The 21,148-nt window shown below is 42.3% G+C and overlaps 1 protein-coding gene across 1 annotated transcript in view; it reads left to right on the forward strand.

Annotated features, from left to right (window-relative positions):
- LOC147710102 (uncharacterized) overlaps positions 1 to 21,148 on the forward strand; it is a 671,165-nt gene that overhangs the window by 444,681 nt on the left and 205,336 nt on the right. The window contains exons 27-28 of the mRNA XM_086919316.1: positions 19,792 to 19,812; positions 19,897 to 19,917. Coding sequence (XP_086775442.1) covers positions 19,792 to 19,812; positions 19,897 to 19,917 — 42 coding nt within the window. The remainder of the gene's footprint in view (positions 1 to 19,791; positions 19,813 to 19,896; positions 19,918 to 21,148) is intronic.

Below are 21,148 nucleotides of genomic sequence, written 5' to 3' on the forward strand. Positions count from 1 at the left end.
ATCTTCCCTTAATTGTAGATAATGTTCCTGGGCTTCAGCCCGTTGGTTTCCTAATAATTGTAATATTATATCTAGTTGAGATGAATCAGCTGACTCTTGTCTTTGATTTAATTTCTCTTTGGAGACAGTTATCTGTTTGTTTGTCTCCAAACTAATATAAGGAGGTGAAGATTCAAAAGGAGATTCCCCCAGAGAAGGGGGGGTGACAGTAATTACAGTGGCTGTGACCGTAGAGGGTGCGTGGGGTTGTAACATCTCAGCTTCTGTTGTGGGTGAGTCTGCTATAGACTCATGTGTCATCGATAGAGCTTGATCAAGTGTCCTATCAGGTGTCCTATCTGATAATATATCAGGTGGTAGATTGGGTGAATTGGGTGAAATAGTTAGGGAGCAGTTTTCTAAATTATCAGAGCCGGTTGTATTGCTCAAAACTTCTTTATTAGGTATGAGTTCTGTAGGACTAGCCCCTGATAGTCTCTGTGTCATGTTTTTTACTAATCCTTTCGCTTCAATCCATCTTCTTAGTGGGCTTTTGTCCTGTAAAGCCTTTATCGATATTTGACTACTACTAGCAATGGATCTATTTAACAAAGTACCAGCCTTGCCGCATTTCTCTGCCCTAGATTTATTTTTCTGTTTACGCCTTTTTTTAGCTCGTGTTTTTGTTGCATTACCAGAATAATCGTCCTTATCCCCCTTCTCTCCCAGTTCATCCTCTGTTTCTGCATCAAAGTCTTCAAAAGAGCCTTGCTCGGTCAGATCAGTGAGCTCCGCCACTAGCCCGTCAGCTTCTGCCTCAGCTATAGGGGCAGTAATATCTGGTTCGGTGGAGGGAGGTAAGCCCGTAGTGTCAATGCGCACCTCTCCGGAAAAAGTCTCATTATCTATGCACAAATTAGGGCTTGGCCTGTCTGGCGTTTCGACCTCCTTTAAAACGTTTAATTCACCAGCTGTTAACTGCTCAGAGTTACCCTCTTCAGGGGTTGTAGGCGTCACTGACGTGTTGACATCTTGCCCCCCAGCGTTAGCGTTAGCTGTAGCATTTGCTTTCGCACTCGCTGTGGCCTGATTTTCGCTTGTTGAATCACCCCCAGCTGCCCCCTCTCTTGCTGCCATTAATTTATTTTTTGCTGATGTTTTGCCAACACTCTGGCCAGATTTTTTAAAATACACGTTTAAAGATAAGTTAGGAAGTCTCTGTACCTGTTTTGCGGTGTCTCCGTTCTCCTGTCGCTGACTTCCCAGCATGTTAGGGGCTGCTGTAATCTCTGTGGGTTCACCAGTAAAAAAGAGTTTTACTTTTCCTTTTTTTTTCTCCTCTCCTTCCTTATCGGCAACAGAGGCGGCAACAGAGGCGGCAGAGGTGCTCTCCCGTGAAATGTTCCCTGGGATAGCCGAGGTCGATAAGATCAAAGGTACTGCTACTGTTGCCGTCAATACCGTAGAAGTTGCCAGTGGCACTTGTGTCGCGCATTGCAGCGCTAGTGTAGCCGGGGGAGGACGGGGTGCCGCGGCTCCCGCTGGCTGCTTGCTGTTTCGCGTGGTTCGCGGAGGTTTTTTTGGAGACATTCTCCTCGGTCACCAGGAGTATGGAGCTCGATGGTTGAGACCAGACGAGCCGAGTCCTGAGTACCTAAACAGACTGTAATTCGTCCGCCGGAAAAGTTCAATTGTGGCAATGAAATGGATCATCAGTAACACGCCGTACAGGAATACCGTTTTAATAGCGTTTGTAGATGTTTCCTTTCCTATAGGTAATACTCGCACTTTTCTGCATGCAAGCGTGGTAGTTTTCAGTATAGCTATCACATCGATCATGTAGCTTCGTAAAGGGTAGGGAGAGGAGCCTCCAGGCGAGCTGCTCAGTGCAGATCCTCACTCCGCCATCTTGAAACCACTCCAGAGCTTTTCAGTAGGACAAACCAAGGATCCAGGCCAACTCGCAGTTGAAGGTGGGCACCTTAACTCACGCGATTGGTGACGTTCAAGTCTTTTACCTTAGGACTTATAACTTTTACAGAGCTATTCCTGCTTTTGTCCCTCGATGCTCTTCACTAGGCCCGGCTTGGTCAGGATTTGTCGGCCTGCATTCCAGGGAGCTTCTGGTCAAACTCTGGAAGTCGGACCTTCAAAGCTTTTCTGTGGGACGAACCAGCATGGCAGGCCAGATCGTGGCTGAAGGTTGCTGGCTTGTCTGGTCAAGTCGAGTTGGTCCACTTATGGAGCTTTTTCCAAAGTTGCTCCAAACCTCTGTAAACTTCTGGAACTTTTTCCTAAAGTTAATTTTGGGGTTCCAAAGTGTCTAAAACACAATCCAAGGGTTTGGAATCCCCAAGATGGTCCTTGAAAATGTGGAACTTCAGTTCCCGCAATCTACTTGGGATTCTTAGTGGTGATGATGCAGGTGAACTCTGTTAACCTGCAGCTTGCAGGGAGTCCACTCTTTATTCCTCTTGAAGCAAGTTATTCCCTCAGGGCTGTAGTTACAAATTGTGCACCAGACGCAGTCAGTCAGAGTGTAGGGCCTGGTTTGTCCAAATAAAACTTCCAACATGTACCCTTCTACTTCTCTTGTTTCACGCAGCAGCTCTGAGAAGTTCTGCCCCTCTCAGATACTTATTCAGTGTTCAATCAGGAGGGCACTCCTGTCCAATGAAGTGCAGAGCAACATCCCAGAGCATGACCCTTTCCTCCAAACTGTGCCACAATGGTGTAGGAAAGTAGGATCTGCTTCTTATGGCCACCCCACTTTTTGCTTGATGTTATACTGTTTTTGACTAGTGTGCCTGGGATACTGCTACTCAGGACCCTAGACTAACTGCATTCTACCTAAAATGTTATACCATTTACTCAGGTACACTCCAAATTGGATGCTGGGGTACCCTTGTCAGAACCCTAGTATATGGTACACATGTACCCAGGTCATAGGTACCCCAGAGGCCTCCCATGGGCTGAAGCATGTATTATGCCACTCATGAGAGGCCATATAAAATGGAACTACAGGTCTTCCAATGCAGTGTGTGTAAGCTGGTGTTGTATGGCGTTTTAGGATCCGAGTAAATTTGCCAATATATAGGTACAATTCACATTGCCCTAATATAGGCATACAAATCATTCCCTTATTTAGACATAGCCAATGCAAAACAAATACAGGCATGGCTACTTCCACCCGTATCAAAACGTCACAACGATTTCTTGGAAAATCGGCTTAAGCAGTCAGGGACCTTCCCTTGCCTGAATTTTGATTTGTCCAAGAACTCATGTATGTTACAAAGAACTACTGTTCCCTTGGGGTTCTTTCCTGATGTTATTATGTCCGACTTTACCTCAAACTAGACACCTTCAAGGTATAAATATGCCTTCACTTGCTCTAGCAAGACACGGTGGTTCGGAGCAGTTCGACTATCTACTTGCCCGACTCAGCTTGCTACAGCAAGTGCCGAAGGAAGTCGACCCTCCAGCTGACACACTGATAGAAAGGCTGCATTTCTCTCAGCAAGAATCCAGCTCCAGTATTTTCAAGCTCCCTTTGTGGGGTGTTGGGAAATCGAGTCCCGAGACTGAGATACCAGACCTTCTTCATTCTAAAATAAAGGTATGGAGTTGATTGGAACCTAGAGAAACCTTGGATAGATTCTTGGCAAAGGAAACTAAACCTAGTCTAAACCACACTTACTCGTTCCTGCGTACTAGGCTTAGGTTAGGTACATTAAACTAGGCGTATTTTAGAAGCACCAGTTGAGTACTTTTAGCCCTTGCTATTTATGTATGTATTTATATATGGTTTAGAAACCATACAATGCTCTTACAGTATTATTTTATAATATTGTTCTCGCTGTACGCATTATACTTTGCAGTCTGCATTACGATTGTAGCAGTTCACTTTACGTGCAAGAGAAAGACGACTGTTCAATAAAACCTTTTATTGAAAACACCTGTCTCTCTATTTCTCTGCACCTCTGTAGAAATGAAGCATGCACGAGTGACTGAGTGAAATACTTATCTATTGTTTCCGCGACTCTAGAAATACTTTTCTTATTCTTGGGAAACAAAGTTGTCATGTTTATGCGGTTGTCAGTAACTAATTCCTTCTTGTGAATTTGAGAACGTTTCAAGTGACCTCTCAGCAAGCTGGCATTCACTATTAAGTTTAATATATTCGATAGAGACCTAGTTGATCTCAGTCCTACGTCTAATCTATAGGATATATTATTGCAATGCGCAGAGCCTATTGGGAATATAGGAACTACACTACATGGCGCCCGACGTTCGGTAAGGCACTAATTTAACGCTAGATACTAAAGTAACTCAGTCGTGCTTTTCTCAAAGACCGCTTTTTTTCCCATAAAAATACTCCAATAGACGTCTGGAGTGGGTAAAAGGATAAAATATCCGCCATAACTGACTAGGACGAAAATCCTATGTATTAGTTTTGGGGTTTATTCAACGTTGAAGGATACAGTGTTCCAAAATATTGTGCATCTTATGTTTGTTTCCATGAAACTTGCTCTGCAACTTTCATTAAACAATGACCGGAGACAACAATAACGCAACCGGTGGAGCTGCATCCCTACCCGGATGAGACGTTACAGGGTCCATCAAGATGACTTGGATGCTATAATCATCCCAGAAAATTCAAGGAAATCCATCACTATAAAACTTATAACAAATGGCCTATCATCAAGAGGTGGTAGGGTAATTTTTGTGATAGAGGCACACGAATATCGGCAGACATAGGTATTCTATTCATGGCTTATCTTCCCTGAAGCCAACTCAGTAACACATGTGTTTCACTTCTATAAAGTAGAGTAACATCCAACGGAATACGTTCCTTTCGAGGATATTAAAATTCCACTTACTTACCAAGAGCAAGCACTCTGGTTTATAGGCACCCTACACCTTCAAAATCACATTACCAGGCTCGGTCCACTAGGTAGACCAGGAGCAACATGGCCGTTACTAGCCAGCTATACACCACATCCTGACATTGAAGAAATGTCGGGTGAATAACTATTAGTTCAACTAAAACAACTAATAAAAATACATAGACAATGAGTTCAATATGTCATGCGGACTCTAACAGTCCAACCTCCTATAAGGATTCCACAACACATCCCTTACCTGGGGAACACAAAAAAATCACACCACAGACTACACAAGCAGTCATTGGTAAATTACCTGCAAAAGCGGAACAAATTCCATTCTAGATAGCTCAAAAAATTACTCAAAACGAGGCAGTATTTCCTGATGCTACCCCTCATGAGAAACACAGAATTTTAACAATCTGTTTACCAATGGGGATCGCACCACACCTGGAAGACTGCGACACTTGGGGTACAGTCTTTGCTGCAATCTACACAAATGCACATGGTGTTCCGTCTATGGCGGTAATACCAGATGTCCTGAAACAGATTCAAAATGAATACGGGGCAGAGCCTGCTTTAAAGCTAGGTATGAAATTACTGAAAGATGTCAAACAGGTCCCAACAATAATATTAGCTAATATTAAAGGTAAAGCAGCATCTGTGGCGATCCACCAAAAGTTAAGAGAATTATGATGTAACCGAGCAACCTCAAGAACTAGCCAGAATACTTGAAAAATCCTATGAAGAACTAGGTAGAGACAGTTTGGGTGGTAAACCAGCAAAACAGAACACTAAACAGACTTCTAAAGAGAATCATTCTCAATCCCGAAGTAGGTCTCAAAAGGAGCCCTCTGAAAGGAGGAATAACCTCAAGAATAGGGATAATTTGAGAAAACCTGATAGATATTAAGATAATGATACACGTTCCTCTCGTACCTTTTAGACTTCATCACGGAAATCGGAAAGAAGAGGGCGATCAGAACAAAAGGAAGAATGCGTAAAGTCCAAAGACGATCAACACGTTCCAAAAAATAAGAAAACTCAATTCACCAAAAAGAAGGTAGCAGGTCTAAAAATCAGACATGCCGAGGATCCTGAGGACATAACTCAAGAACAGGGAGTGGGCTCAGACAATGTTAGACAGCGCAGCAGAAGTAACCGTAGCTCGCAAGATCTTGAAGGTTCCTCTGGAGACAGTGGACTTGAATGAGTACATCCAAGTTGAAACTGCTGATACCAGGGTTAGTGTCCCGCACAAGCTATATGAAATAACACTCCGGATGGAGGGGGACATTACTAGAAAAATAAGAGCCCTCTTTTGGGAGACGCTCTCTAAGGGTTATGACATTCTTCTAGCTGAACAAGACTGGCCACCTGAATTTGTCAGGGAATGCCCACATGGTGGAAGACATCATTATGCCAGCCTTCTCCGACCATATTCCGATTCATAAAAAATGCACATATGCCAGAAAATGGGCAATCGCCCGGGCACCTTCATTATATAAAAATTATTTGGGATGGGATGAGGATTCTCATCAACATAAAATCCAGTTAAAAACTCAACCAACTGCACAAAGGCAGTACCCGGTTAAGCAAGAAGCTAAAAAACAGGTCAGGGATATTTTAGATCAACTTGAATGCCAAGGGGTGAATGAAACATGCACCTTGTCAATGAACAGTCCTTTGTTTCCTGTATCCAAACCAGACAATACATATTGTCTAGCTTTGGATTACAAACATCTAAACTCTTGTTACAAAACATTTGCAATACAAAATGTACACACTGCAGCACTAATGAATAACATTGCGCGTAAAAAATATAAAACAACATTAGATATTTCTAACGGTTTCTTCTGTCAAAATATTGCACCAGAAAGCAGGTATTTGACCGCTTTCTCAATCATGGGGAAACACCGTCAGTTCTGTCGTCTCCCCCAGGGATTCAAGAATAGTCCAGGGTTATTTTCAGCCAGAGTAACAGAGTCACAACACACGTATGATGATGAAGCATTATCGTATGTCGATGACATCTACTTAAAAGACGATGACTTGGAAAGGCACTTGAACACCATATGGCCGGGATGCCTGTCACCCCCTCCCAACACAATAACACAATCCCCAAGCATGGGAAGACGGACACAGTTCTTGGACTTTTGGAAGGCGGGAGGGAGTTACCCTCCCGGCCGTATTTATGAAAATATGAAACAAAATTAAAACATTAAAATAACAGTTTCATATCATGTACAATTTTTGATTTATGACATTACGATGCAGACACGTGTATTGGCTAACCTTAACAAAACTCTAATACAAAGGTTCTCCTAGCCGAGTCTAGACATCCTGCAAATGCATACTTTCTAAATAAAAATTGTACATCCTAACATTACGGGCCAACGGCAAGGTCGTAACCGGTGTCAGATCCCTAATACCAGAACTCCCCCCTCACTTGTGAGGGGCGGGCGCACAGAGGACTGTACCTCTGTGCCAACTTCCAATTTCCCTTGTCTTAGCGGGGCCCCTTATTTAACTCGACGCCATCTTAGTGGTCGTCCGAGGACTCGTGTGAGGTGTCTAGAAGGTAGCGTAGACCCCCCTCCCACCCTACACTGCTTACCACATCCGCCGTTGCGGATGTCCTGGCCCCGGGAAATTCGTAGGAGGGGCACGTAGCCGCCTCCTCCCCTGGGAGGGGCCTATGACCGCCTTCCCTTTAGGCGACCCCATACTTAGTGGCTGCCGCCTCCCCGTGTGAGGGGCCAATGGCCGCCTGCCCCCGGGCGCTCCCATCCATAATGGGTGGCGCCCCCCCTCTAGGTATCTTGAAATTACTGCTCACCGATCATGACCTTACCGCCCGACCAAAAAATAAATACGACGTTTAACTACCTATTGAAGAAAGAAAATAAACTTTACATTGCAAAACTTACTAAACATTCAACACATCTTCCCTTAGACTGAAAACTCTGTTCAACTGAGAAAACGATATGAGGCAAATTTTAGTGCATTATCAACATTGACATTTTTATTAACCACAAAACCGGGAGAAAAAAGATGCTTATCAAAAACAAAATAAACTTTATTGCAGTACTGATCATTGCCATAAGGGGCTGGCGGGCGGGTCAAAAATGGCTCCTTGTTCCGTCGAGGGCTCACGTGCAACGAGGGGTGCAGCTTCCAAGCACAGGAACAAGAGGATGCTTCTCTGGATTGTTGCTCCTTTTATTCTTCTTCGGGAGGGCGTGTACCCTCCTCCGGTCTGCCTACAGGGCGTGGCCAATGGTGTAGGTGTCTGGGACAACCCCTCTTGGGTGGGAAAAAGGCGCGCCCCGGCTACGCCGCTTCGGGCATACCAGCCGAGACACGCCTCCCGCCCAAAATGGTTTCCCGGGGGGATCCGGGCCCCCTACCATACGTTCGGGGGGACCGAGTGGTCGCCCCTTTCCATAATACTTGGCTTCGCCTCTAAAGGGTACAAATTCAATTTTAAAAAATCATGAATTGCCCACCTCAACGTCCTGTTTCTAGGATATGAATTATCAAGTGAAGGCAAAAGCCTGGCAGCAAACTTCCTAAAGAAATGTGCGCTGCTCCAACCTCCAAAAACGCTGAAAAACTTACAGTCAATTCTAGGTTTCCTACATTTTTGAAGAACTTACATTCCAAATTACGCAGAAAGGGTTAAACCTCTCTATGAATTAATCAAACTGGAATTTCAAACAAATTAATTGGACTCAAACACACAAACACATTTTGCATTCAGTACAAACAGACATGTTAGCAACCACACATTTACAAACACGCGTAAATATACGCAACTTAGTAATCCGAATCATTCCAGGAAGATGCGGATTCAGGTACTTAACCTTTAATGTAGGGTAAAAAGTACCAATTGCTTATAAGTCACACTTGTACACACAAGCAGAAATGAAATTCACTTCTACAGAGAAAATTCTGACAACGGTTCAAAATGCAGTAGCAAAAGAGAGAGCCCTTGCAGAAGGAAAACGCATAATGGTCGTTACTCCTGTACCTGCTTTAGAAGCAGTAACAAAATCAAGCTTTCCAATGCAAAGGCTTTACATCCTAGATGGATACAATGGGTAATTCTCTTGCTGCAACAGACGTTGAATACGTTTTTGACCCCGACTTGAAAGCACAAGAATTTCTACAATATGAACAAGAATGTCCTCTGCCTATTGAGATTCTGCCTCTAGAACAGTACGGTTGTATAATTTATACAGACGGATTAGCACAACCGGCAATTCAGGGTAAACAAGCTTATAGTGCTGCATGTGCGATAGTTAAAGGTCGCTGGCACGATGGTAAACTCCGAACTATGGTCACAAAAACACAATCTCTCGGAGATTGTACAGCTCAGCGAGCTGAACTACAGGCTTTCAAGATGGCGCTCGAAAATACAGATCGCGAATTCCCCACACTCATAGGTGTGATTCCTATTATTGCGTTCAATGTTATAATGAATACTTGCAGAAACGATTTCAAATATGTAAAAGGTGGCACAATCAAATAAAATTGCTTTGGGAACAAGTAGTTCAGTTACGAAAAGAACTACAAAAAGCTCACGTGATCCATACACTGAGTCATCAACGTGATGGCATTCACGTTGCAGGGAATTCATTGGCTGACTAAGCCGCGAAGGCAGCTGTGCAAACGTTCAAAAACGAAAATAGACAAAATAATGGTAGCTGTCAATGCGACAAGCAAAGGCAGGGGTGCAGCGTTACCTCAAAACTATCCACTCAAATATTCATACATAATTGATGCAAACTCTGTTCCTTTTGCTCTAATTCCTGGAGTGGGTTAAGGAGTAATTCCGAGCAGGAAACATAGAGTAGCTTTGATACATAAAGCACATTTGGGAGAGGGTCTGATACATCAGGGGAGCTCTAAATCTATACTAGAATTAAAAGAGAAGTACTGGTGGCCAGGAATGAATGGTCACATTGACACATCTGCAATTAATTGCCATGACTGCAACAGTGATCACAGCAGAGAACGCCGCCAGATGCATGACTACAGTGTACAGACACCGTTGTTAGACAGCATTAGACTATCTACACACAGACGTCCCTATGGACAAATGCGGTCCCACAAATATTAAGACGAGACTCATTTGGATGTGGGCCCAGCGCTCGGCTGATGCCCGAACTGTTATAAAAGATTTGCGAGTCCTTATTGGCACATACGCAGTCGGCACGCTCCATTCTGACCAGGGTCCTGCGTTTAGCTCAAAAGCTTACAAAGAGGCCATGGCCAATCTGGTTGTTGCATTGCGGTATTCTAGTCCATTCCACCCTGAGGGAAATTCGGTTGTGGAGAGAAATAAACGGGACATAAAGCAATCTATAACAGCTAGGGTACTAGGTTCGGGTGACGGGTGGGTCAAACATCTAACAAGTGTCCAACGTAGTCTTAATAATCTGCCAAGAAGTTCTCTAGGGGGAACTACTCCATATGAAATCCTGTTTGGAACTACAATGATTGTCAAGGACCTTGATCGTCACACTTCAGTGGTAGAACTTTACCTTTGATATCAAAGACCGTTTGGATGTTTTGCGGGACTTAAATGAAACAAGAAAAAGTCAAAGCAACGTATTCCTGAAGCCAACGACCACTGAAGAAAAAACACCCATCCCAGCAAGGTCTGCCTGGATTCCAAAGATTGGGGATCTAGTCAGAGAAAAGATCGCTAACAAGAAGGAATTTGGGCCTTCATACAGACAACCAGTACCTGTGCTAGCAATCCACGGATCGAGAACAGTACTGCTGCTGCCCCTTGCTGGAAGAAAGGAGAACAGGTTTGTATCTATCAACCTGGTAAAACCACATCATGTAGCCGATCATAAGTAGAAGGCCAAGTGGACTCCAAATATGTAGCAGACGCCCGAATCTGGCTACAATCCAAGAGGTTCAAACTCAGAGACTGACAACATTTGAAGAATCTGCAGCACAGAACAAAGGACTATGTAACAAAGCCATGGAACTTGTGCCTCTTGAGACCCAAATAACAGTTTGTCAAGAAACACCTGTCTACAATGATTTAGCATTTGAGTATACTAATATGACAAGTGATCAAGTGATTCCAGCTATTTCATCGAATCCAGAAGCAATCCCTGCAATTGACAGAACTGCCTCTGGCTACTTCATTAACTATGATACGTTTTCTGAGGATCCAAGTGAAACTGAAACTCAGCCAGCTGAAAAGACTTTAAAAAAACAGATAACAGATCTCTTGCAACAACTGAAAAAAATATATCTGGTTTCACCGTGGGTTGAAGTATGGATTATCTTAGGTGTACTTTTCCTTCTACTTTGGTTGACTCTGGTATTTACCTTGGGAATACTGATCAATGGAAAATATAGTACAAATGACACAGTAAGAAAGAACATCAACTTACTGTTCAAACCACACAAATCATCCCATTGTGAACAAAGAGACTTGTCAGCAGTAAACATCACATCCATTCCTATACCAGGTGGTATAGCTTGGGACAGAACGGAATATGACATTCTTTGTCCGGCAGAGCTGTTGAAGATTCCACACCAATTCAAGGTTTCCTTGAGTGATTTTGTTTCTCCCAGCACATTTTCTGTTGATTGGGACTTTGAAACTGGTAATTACATGATGTCAGACTTAGAAATGTCTGCAAAATTTACAAATCATGAATACTTAGAAGGTTCATCAGATTAGGAACAAATGTGCTGTCATAATCCCTATGGTCATCATTTCTTGCATAGATCTTCAAACCCTAGAAATGTTTTCGCCTATAATCAAAGGGAACATTGTCCAACGCCACCAAAAAATAGCTCTGAAGCATTTTATGACAAATTTCCGTACTTTTCAGGCTCTAATATTTCCAAACCAGAATATTTTTTCTTTAAAAATGTTAATAGGACAGGAATGAAAAGTATGTTGACAAATACAAAGCAAATTTATTCTGCGGCCTTTTAGGCTCAGCTGTCTACATTAGGTTTTGACTTTTGGAAAGACACCATTGAGACAAAAACTGTCTGGAGCACAAAAGACTGGCAGGTGCAGGGCTTAGCAGCTTTATTTAGAGCCTGCATTATCCCAGAACAAATGTTGTTTTAAATGACACTGTTCAACAGACTTCTTGTCTTGGATTAGCTAAGATAAAAGATTTAAACAAACTGTTAGTACTTACACCTACATCTGATGAAAGTAACACTTCAGAGGGGGTGGTTGACGTAAAAACTATTTCACTTAACAACAGAACCGATCCTGATTGGAAAAAATGGTTAATCTGGCCCACAGACACACACAACTGTCAAGATAGATTCCTGAATAAAACACAAGGGTTTACATTTACTAGGCCAGATCCAAGATATGTCCAGAGACAACATACAGGGATAGCAACATCATACAGCGTGGGAAAACTGTGCCTTGAGTGACTACAAAAATCTACACTGACAGAAGTAAAACAACACTTATGTTTACTTAAAGATGGCGTTGATTTAAGGGACTTCTTACAAGGACCTGCAAAACCGCATCATAAATGTTTTATATACGCCGGTATCTATGCCATATATAATGAAGCATGGAAAACAACACAAGTAGAGACTGCAGAATGAATACGAGAAATTGGTCGTATTAATTTAGAGAAATCACTCTCTGTAGTTGACAATGGGTTAACGACCCTGTCATCCAGAATATATTCTTTGGACAGCATAGTATCCTCTGCCATTGACAGAATGGAACAGGACTTGGTCATGTTACAGCATGGTCAGTCACAATTGCGTTCTAGAATGCTTTTGGGCTAGACGTTACAAAATCCTGAATCTAGCTATGTGCCGTGGCGTCTAAACAATACCAGGTTGTTGTTTTCTGAATTTAACCTTACAGATAAACAAATCACTTTGGCACAGAGATGGGCAGACTACACGGTGCTGAGCGTTGAAAAACTGGAAAGATTACCATTAACTGTTTCTGAGAAGCCAGCGACAGAATGGATAATACATGGTACAATCACTCTGCCTGTGACGATTTTCCATTTTCAGCATTGTTTAAAACATATACCAGCGGGCGTATATGAAAGGTTGGGTAAAGAATACATCAAGACATGCTGAGATTTACCTTATATACACAAATGTTGAAGTGGGGGAAAAGAAGTATTTCTTAGTGGTACGAATTGTGAAAACACACTAAGTGGTTCACTCTTATGTCAGGGTATTAATTTACACGGGGCCTGCTGCGATGGTTCTCTGAACTACCTATCCTGCCACCTGCAAGTTTCTCCAGCTGCAGTGATAGATCCAATTTTTAAGCAGCTTTTGAATGGAAGTTACATTATGTTGAATGATCACAGCTGTTGTGGCATGTTGCCAGGAACCCCCTATCTCATTACTGTGTCAGCCAGGGTCACTTGCTGTATGCAAGTATTGTTTCCTAAAACTAAGTCAGACGGGGAGTCGCCATTATGGCCTTCACTGAACATCCGTTCTTTTCAAATTGATACTTTAAGCAGACTGAAATCCGTTCTTTTACAAAAAACTGTGCCACTGACCTCGAAAAAAGAGACGTATGGTCTGCAGGTTGCAAGGACTTCTGCAGAGATACATGCCCTTTTATCAACAAACTGCCCTATACATTTCTCAGAAATGTTAGGTCGTTTCTTAAACATGTCTGATACGAGTGGTATTGTACATGTATTTAAGGCAATTTTTTTGGGACTGTTAGCACCCTTTGAAGCAGTCCTAGGCATATTTCCAAACTTTGTGCACTCTGTATTTGGCGGCCTGCCTCTCATTTTGGGTATCGTAGCAGGAATACTATTTTTATTCATTCTGCTCCGGTATGGCAAGTCAAGTCACCATCGACACCCAGATCACTTTAGAGAACACCCTCCAGGCAATGAAGTGTCGTGAGCGCATGATACAAATTCTGGGCTTGACTCATTTAAGAGATCTAAATACCACGTGGTTTCTATCATTCCGACCAATCTGGCACGATTGCATCTTACCTGTTCTACGATGCCTGCTATGTGGAGAGGAATGCGTGCTAGACATCTGTCTGACACTCCCATCAGTCCTGCCAACGGAAGTTGATACTTTGCTTGAACCAGTAATGGCGCATTCACTGTGTTGTCCCCAGCAGCTACAAATACTGATGACGGCATTCGTTGAGATCTCACAGACGCAAACTTCAGACGATGAGATACGTGGAGCAACAGGCACACAGGTACCATCTACTTCTAACATTGCTAATGCGGCTGACACTGACGGCAATGCTTCTCATCTATGTGCAATTGATCTGCTTAACGAGGTAGTCCAACTTTCACCTACAGTAGTAGACAAATTCTTTACCAGCTTAGAGGATTTGATGTTTTCTCCAAACAATGACACTGACTTTTGAAGTTAGCACACAGTTTTCTCTGAATTCGACCTTCACTTTTCAAAAACAAACTTCTAACTTTAGAACTCTATTTTTCTATGATTTTACTTTTTTCCAAAACAGAATTTTCTTTTTTTTGCATAAAGTAATCTGCATAAAGTAGAACTATTCCTAGAGGACAAGAATCCTTTGAATACTTCCGAGAGACAATATTTGACCTTGTCCACAACCGAACAATTGATATATTCTGTCATGAAATGGTCTCGACATTTTTCTTCTGTATATCAGAGCCATTTTTATAAATGTATTTTCATGATTCATTCTGATGAGCATTTGTAAATGTCATCGATATGCTTTGAATGAAACATTGCTTTTAAATGCGTATAGCACAAATGGTCTTTTCATGTACAAACCGTTTCAAATAAATTTTTATGTATTTTGGGTGGTGTTTTAATACATCATGTTTTAGATATGTTTTTGTGTTTAGAATATCATACATAATAAAGTGGAGTCGGTGTTGTATGGCGTTTTAGGATCAGAGTGAATTTTCCTGATTCATGCCCTTATATAGGTACAATTCACATTGCCCTAATATAGGCATAGAAATCATTCCCTTATTAGACATAGCCCATGCAGACCAAATACAGGCATGGCTACTTCCACCGGTATCAAAACGTCACAACGATTTCTTGGAAAATCGGCTTAAGCAGTCAGGGACCTTCCCTTGCTTGAATATTGATTTGTCCAAGAACTCCTGTACTTTACAAAGAACTACTATTCCCTTGGGGTTCTTTCCTGATGTTATTATATCTGACTTTACGTCAAACTAGACACCTTCAAGGTATAAATATGCCTTCACTTGCTCTAGCAAGACACAGTGGTTCAGAGCAGTTCGACTATCTACTTGCCCGACGCAGCTCGCTACAGCAAGACCCTCCAGCTGACGCACTGATCAAGAGGCTGCATTTCTCTTGGCGAGAATCCAGCTATAGTGTTTCCAAGCTCCGCTTGCGGGGTGTTGGGAAATCGAGTCCCGAGACAGAGATATCAGACCTTCTTCATTCTAAACTAAAGGTATGAGTTGATTAGAACCTAGAGAAACCTTTGATAGATTCTTGGCAAAGAAAACTAAACCTTAGGTTAGGTACATTGGGGTAGGCGTATTTTAGAAGCACCAGTTGAGAACTTTTAGCCCTTGTTATTTATGTATGTATTTATATATGGTTTAGAAACCATACAATGCTCTTACAGTATTATTTTATATTATTGTTCTCGCTGTACGCATTATACTTTGCAGTCTGCATTATGATTGTAGCAGTTCACTTTACCTGCATGAGAAAGAAGACTGTTCAATACAACCTTTTATTGAAAACGCCTGTCTCTCTATTTCTCTGCACCTCTGTAGAAAAGAAGCATGCACGAGTGACTGAGTGAAATACTTATCTATTATTTCCGCGACTCTAGAGATACTTTTCTTATTCTTGGGAAACAAAGTTGTCCTGTCTATATTCGATAGAGACCTAGTCGACCTCAGTCCTACTTCTAATCTATAGGATATATTATTCCAATGTGCAAAGCCTAGTGGGAATATAGGAACTACACTACAGTGGTGCTTGCACCACTTACAAAAGATATGGGTTATCTATATTAAGTATGGGCGTATTTTGCGGATCTGCAATCCACAAATTCACGCGAAATCGGCAAATAAATTGGTGAGTTCGCGAAAAAATTCACGAACTCCCGGATTTGCTCAAAAGACTGTTTCCCACTGTCTACAGTGGCTAATCAGTAAGTGCTACCTCATTGGGTAAATGTATAGTGCTTTTCCTACACTACAGCTGTGTAAAGTGCCAGAAGAGTTGTCACCAGTGACCATGTGTGTGTTACTATGCCATCGCGCCGAAGGGCACAGGGGTCCCTTGAGTGAGCTGTCCATCATAGTGGGTAAATGGCGGGAAGACGGTGCACACAGCTAGTGTGTGGGCGGGGCCAAACGGGTGGGCTTCTATGCGAGTTCACATGTTTCTTGTATGTAAAAAAGGTCAGAAACCGATCAGAGTAGCAGATGAGGAGAAAGAAGCTCCTGGAAACAGGACCTGCACGGGGATTGTGCTCGTAAAAGTGAAGGATGCACTTTGTATCCTTCACTTTCACGAGTGTGTTACAATATTATACACACATTTTTATAACTACTGTGTGGTTCTCCTTTCATTGACACAATACAATAAGGTTGCATTCTGGTACAACATGCTGTTTAACATTCCTTCAAGACTAAGCCTGAAGGCTTCTCTCCACAGCTACCACTTGGCTTGCTTTCTAAGGTTATCTTTGGTCTCCCAGAAAGCACTATTCTTACAAAATTCAATATGGCTGAAGTCTCAGCAGAGAAGCATGAGCTAGCTATACTAATCTGCAGGATGACACCTTTCCAGAGCTCCCCTACCTCTGACATCTTCAAATTCCTTCCTTAAGCCTTCCATCTGGTTGGATTCAGAGTGGAAGAGTGTAGATGGACTTGGCTGTCTCTGGCTGTCCCCTTCTGCCTTTTGAAGCTGATGCTTTACAACCCCTCCCCCCTGCTCTAGCATTCCTGTGGAGCAGGGTCCTCTTACCAATGATAGCCTCTCTCCCTAGGTGCTTTTTTTCACTTCATTAAAGCAGTCTGGGTAATCCTCTTAACTCTGACTAATCAGGGCCGACCACTGAAAGGCTGAATTTTGGCTTACATACAAGGAATCCTTATAACTTATTTTCTGTACATTTTAGGATAAATTATAAAACTGCATATTGTTGGATTCATCAATACCATTCTCCTGACTGCTTGAATGATACTTTTTGGTAGCGGTTTGCGGTAGTTATAAAGTCATAAACTAATGCAATGTTAACATAAATGTCTTGCAATCTACAATGGGGAAGAGCAAATGTCCAATTTCCTCAACGCCAGGGCCTATAAAACTGCTTATATGTGGATCCTGCTTATATCTATGCGACTCCCCACACCAAGGACACCTGGGGGAGACATTAGGGATCCTAAATATACAACAATAATGTTTGATCCTCAATTCACAGTACTTCTAGCTCAAAAGCCGATTTTGGGATGCACTTTACTACAATGAGTGAAGTGCAATTTCTGTATCTCCACGGCATATACAACCTCTTTTATATGGGTACTCCCTATACGTACCTGGCCCTGACCCCAGGGAAACTTAGGGGAGACTCTGGGGGTACCTTATATGCCAAGACATTGTAGTTGATCAATTTTTAAGTGCCTCTAACACCAAAGTCGAGTGTGCGTTTATGTTTAAAAGCAGTTCTTCAACCCAGGACTATTTTTAAAACTGCCATGCCCTATTTTATACTAGGGACTTATAGGTAGTTTTAATCCCCTGCCCTGTTATGTACTAGGGCTTATAGGATAGGTCATGCCAATAATAAGGGTGCCTAACCCATCGTGTACCCTTGTGTGTGTCGGTATTTTCACTTTGTTCTAAGGGTTTGCAGTAGAGCACTGGCCCTGGGGCTGGTTAGGCAGAGCTCAGTCACAGTCAGATTCAGAAACCACCAATACCAGTCAGAAAATGATAGGGGTGTCCAGGGCAAGGAATGATTTTGCAACAGCTACATACCTGAGTCTAGAAAGACATTAATAGTTTATGAAATAACAGAGTGAAGTGTACCAAATTTACATTGGTTTTCTCTCCTGGCTTTACATCGTTGAGATGCATTGGCCTCACTGGATGTGCTCCACAGTTTTCAGCGAAGATGTCCACCAAGTACTCTTGTGAGAACTTCCAATTGTGCCTTCTGATCATGTAAAACCCATCCCCTTTGTGAATATATTTCCCATTTGGCATCTGACAGGGTCTGAAGCCTGTCTGTCATTGTCTAGTAAACTCGGTAATATCAGGCTCGTTGTGCAAGAACGTCTTCCTGGCCACCTACAGCGCACAGGAGGTTTAATCTACAGTTTAGAGATAATGGAAACCATCATAACCTGTCAATCTTGTCATTCCCTCTGAATTAGAGGTGGTTCCCCTGGTTGAAACACTGCCTGTCACTGGGCTACCTGGTCATAGTTAGCCATATTTAGAGAATAACTGCATTTAGAATATGTTTTTCCTTTGAAGAGTCATGCGAGACATCACAGCCAACAGAGGTTTAATCCAGTCAGTCTGTACACAGGGACAAAACTCAATTTGCCTTAAAGTCAGTTATTTTTAATTGACACATCTCCAGTTTTGGAGGTGTTTATTTAAATCCTAAAAGCTTTCATGAGCAGGGTACAAAAATAATTGCCTCTCTGTAGAGTTCTCTAACTTCAATGTAACAATCCCTCAGAAGCTGCACTGAAGGATTAAGATGGATATTTCTAGTTAGGAACAGTGGCCCTCCACCGGGAAAGTCTAGGTTATACCAATTGCTGAGTTACTAGACCTGTATGCTACCTATCAACCCAATAAATTAAGAGATCCACAGAGAGTGAAACAAGTATTTCATTCTTCACATGTCCGAACTGAAAGGACAATAACACACAATGGGCATTGATGGCCATTGTTGAGTTGTCAATGGGACTCCCAGTTAATAAGAAGTACACAAGGATGGTCGTATATTTCTTCGTGTGTGTATGTAATGTTCGACTCTGTGAAGTACAAATTCAGCTATAGGTCTGTGAACATGACAGTGTGCAAACCCAAAAAGAGAGACAAGAAGAACCCACCCTCTGCTGAGATACAAGGAATGACTTTTCCACTGTTAACATTAGTGAATACAATGTCATTACACACCATGATATATGCAGGGTTGACAACGGCACTCTAGCTTAAAAATTTAGCAATTAGATATTTCTGTCTTTAGTGAGTATTGTTGTCATTAAATAATACAATACGTTTCAATAAATTATTCTGAGATGATAACTCATGCACATAAGAATTAGTGACATTTGTCTCTGTCTTCATCAAAGTAGGGTATGTTCTGGGAAAGGGGAAATAAGGACCCAGATTCCTATGGGACTAGCAAACTAGGGGCAATTCTTGAAGCACAATTACCAGGACATTTGTTATGAGGCCCGAAGCATTAATTCAACAGTTATAATTGTAAACATTATGACAGTGAGTCCTTCTCTCTGTCACAATCCCTAAATCACTTCTCACACTCCCTGATATGCTGCTTTATTCTAAGTAGATGATTAGTTTATTGAACAGTGGGCTCAAGTGTGAAGGTCAGTATTAGGTATATGTCCATCAGAGGCTGGCGAAGTGGACGTCCCTCTTTCAGGGAAGCCATTGACTCTAGGCACAGCAAGGACCGGATGAACAGGAATGAACAGGAAGGGTGCAATGAAAGTTACTGATTAGTATTCAGGCCATGTTTTTTAACTTAATTTAATGTGAAAGTCTGTGAGATTAAATAAGGTTGTCTGATTAGTATTCTCCTCTTTCTCTTGTTTTCAGATTTCATACAGTCAAACAGAGTTGAATGTGATAGTGAGGGATTATTGTAGGAGTGCCTGATTTATTATCCTGCACAAGTGACATTTTATTTTCTCTATTTTAGTCATCCTGCAGCAATATAGAGGTGAGTATGACACTGTACTTGGTTATTATATATTGATTGAATTGTGTGCTGTATCAATTACATGGCACTTTTGTTTGCTTTTAGATGCCCCAGAGGACAAGAAAGGTAATTGTATTGATAAAGTATTTCTATTTTAGCATTCCATGTATCACCTTTCTACAATCGTTCAAGTGAAAACAAGACAAGTTGGAGATTTACATTTTTTCTTGTTCTGTAATTATAACCGAATCAGCCAGCAGTAAACTGATCACATAATTTAAGTATGAAAACGTATTCCTCCCCCTCACCTGTCTAGTCTATAAAGGACCAGTGCTTTTCGGAGAGGGGCCTGTTCCACTCTACAAGATATCAGAGTTGCATGGCTTGGTTATGCCGGATGAGCAGAGGGAGCCCTAAGATGCCTTCATCCTTAGGACGGGCAAGTTTGTTAAATTGGAGATATGGCCTCTTCCCGCCCCCAGATAGATGTATTGATAGTGAGTTGTAAAGAGCATAGTGCCGAGTGGAGAGGTCAATGGTCATGTCTGAAAGATGTAAAGAATATGTGGGAGTACAGTCATTTTTACAGTCGCGATGCGCCCCGACCAAGCCAACCACTGACGACTACACGAGGACAGCGATTTATTTGTCTGGTCAAGGAGGGCCCTGTCGTTTGTCACCAGAGTCTTTGCTACAGTGGGAGCAAGCTGTAGGCCCAGAAACGGAATGGCCTCCATCGTCCATGCCACTGGGAACTGGATGCAAAAAGCCACCTCATGATGGGGTGAACAATAGGTTTAAAATCTAAGACTTTGTAAGGTTAACTTTAAACCCAATTTGTCTATTACGGATGGCAAGGATGTCATCGGGTCCACCAGTGAGAGAATAATATCATCCGCATACAAATTGATAGTATGAATGTCAGTGACATTCTATTAATCCAGACAGAAGCTCTGGGGTTGGTATAGATACAGCCTAGCCATCTAATTATTGTGTGTTCCCAAGTTGCAGAGTGTTTCAAACAATGGAGAGGAAAAGAGCCTCTGTTCGGGACCGCCGAGTGATTTCAAGGAGGTGTAAAATCCTTTTGGTATTGGTCAACCATACCCAACATGACCGGATTCAGACAAGAGGCCTGGATACCGGCAAAGATCTTGGTGTCAATACTGAAAAGGGAAATGGGTTTCATTGACCTCAAGTATCACAGACATAGATGCCTCCATCATCGAGTCTGTTAGCGCACCCGAGTCAGGGAAGGAACTAAAAAGTTGAGTAAGGATCAGAGCTAGCCCTGGCAAAAGGATTTATAAAATTGGGCCGTGAAGCATCCTGTCCCGGTGCCTTGCGGGCGTAAGAC

The sequence above is a fragment of the Lissotriton vulgaris genome, chromosome 5 (genome assembly GCF_964263255.1).
Source record: "Lissotriton vulgaris chromosome 5, aLisVul1.2, whole genome shotgun sequence".
Lineage (NCBI taxonomy): Eukaryota > Metazoa > Chordata > Amphibia > Caudata > Salamandridae > Lissotriton > Lissotriton vulgaris.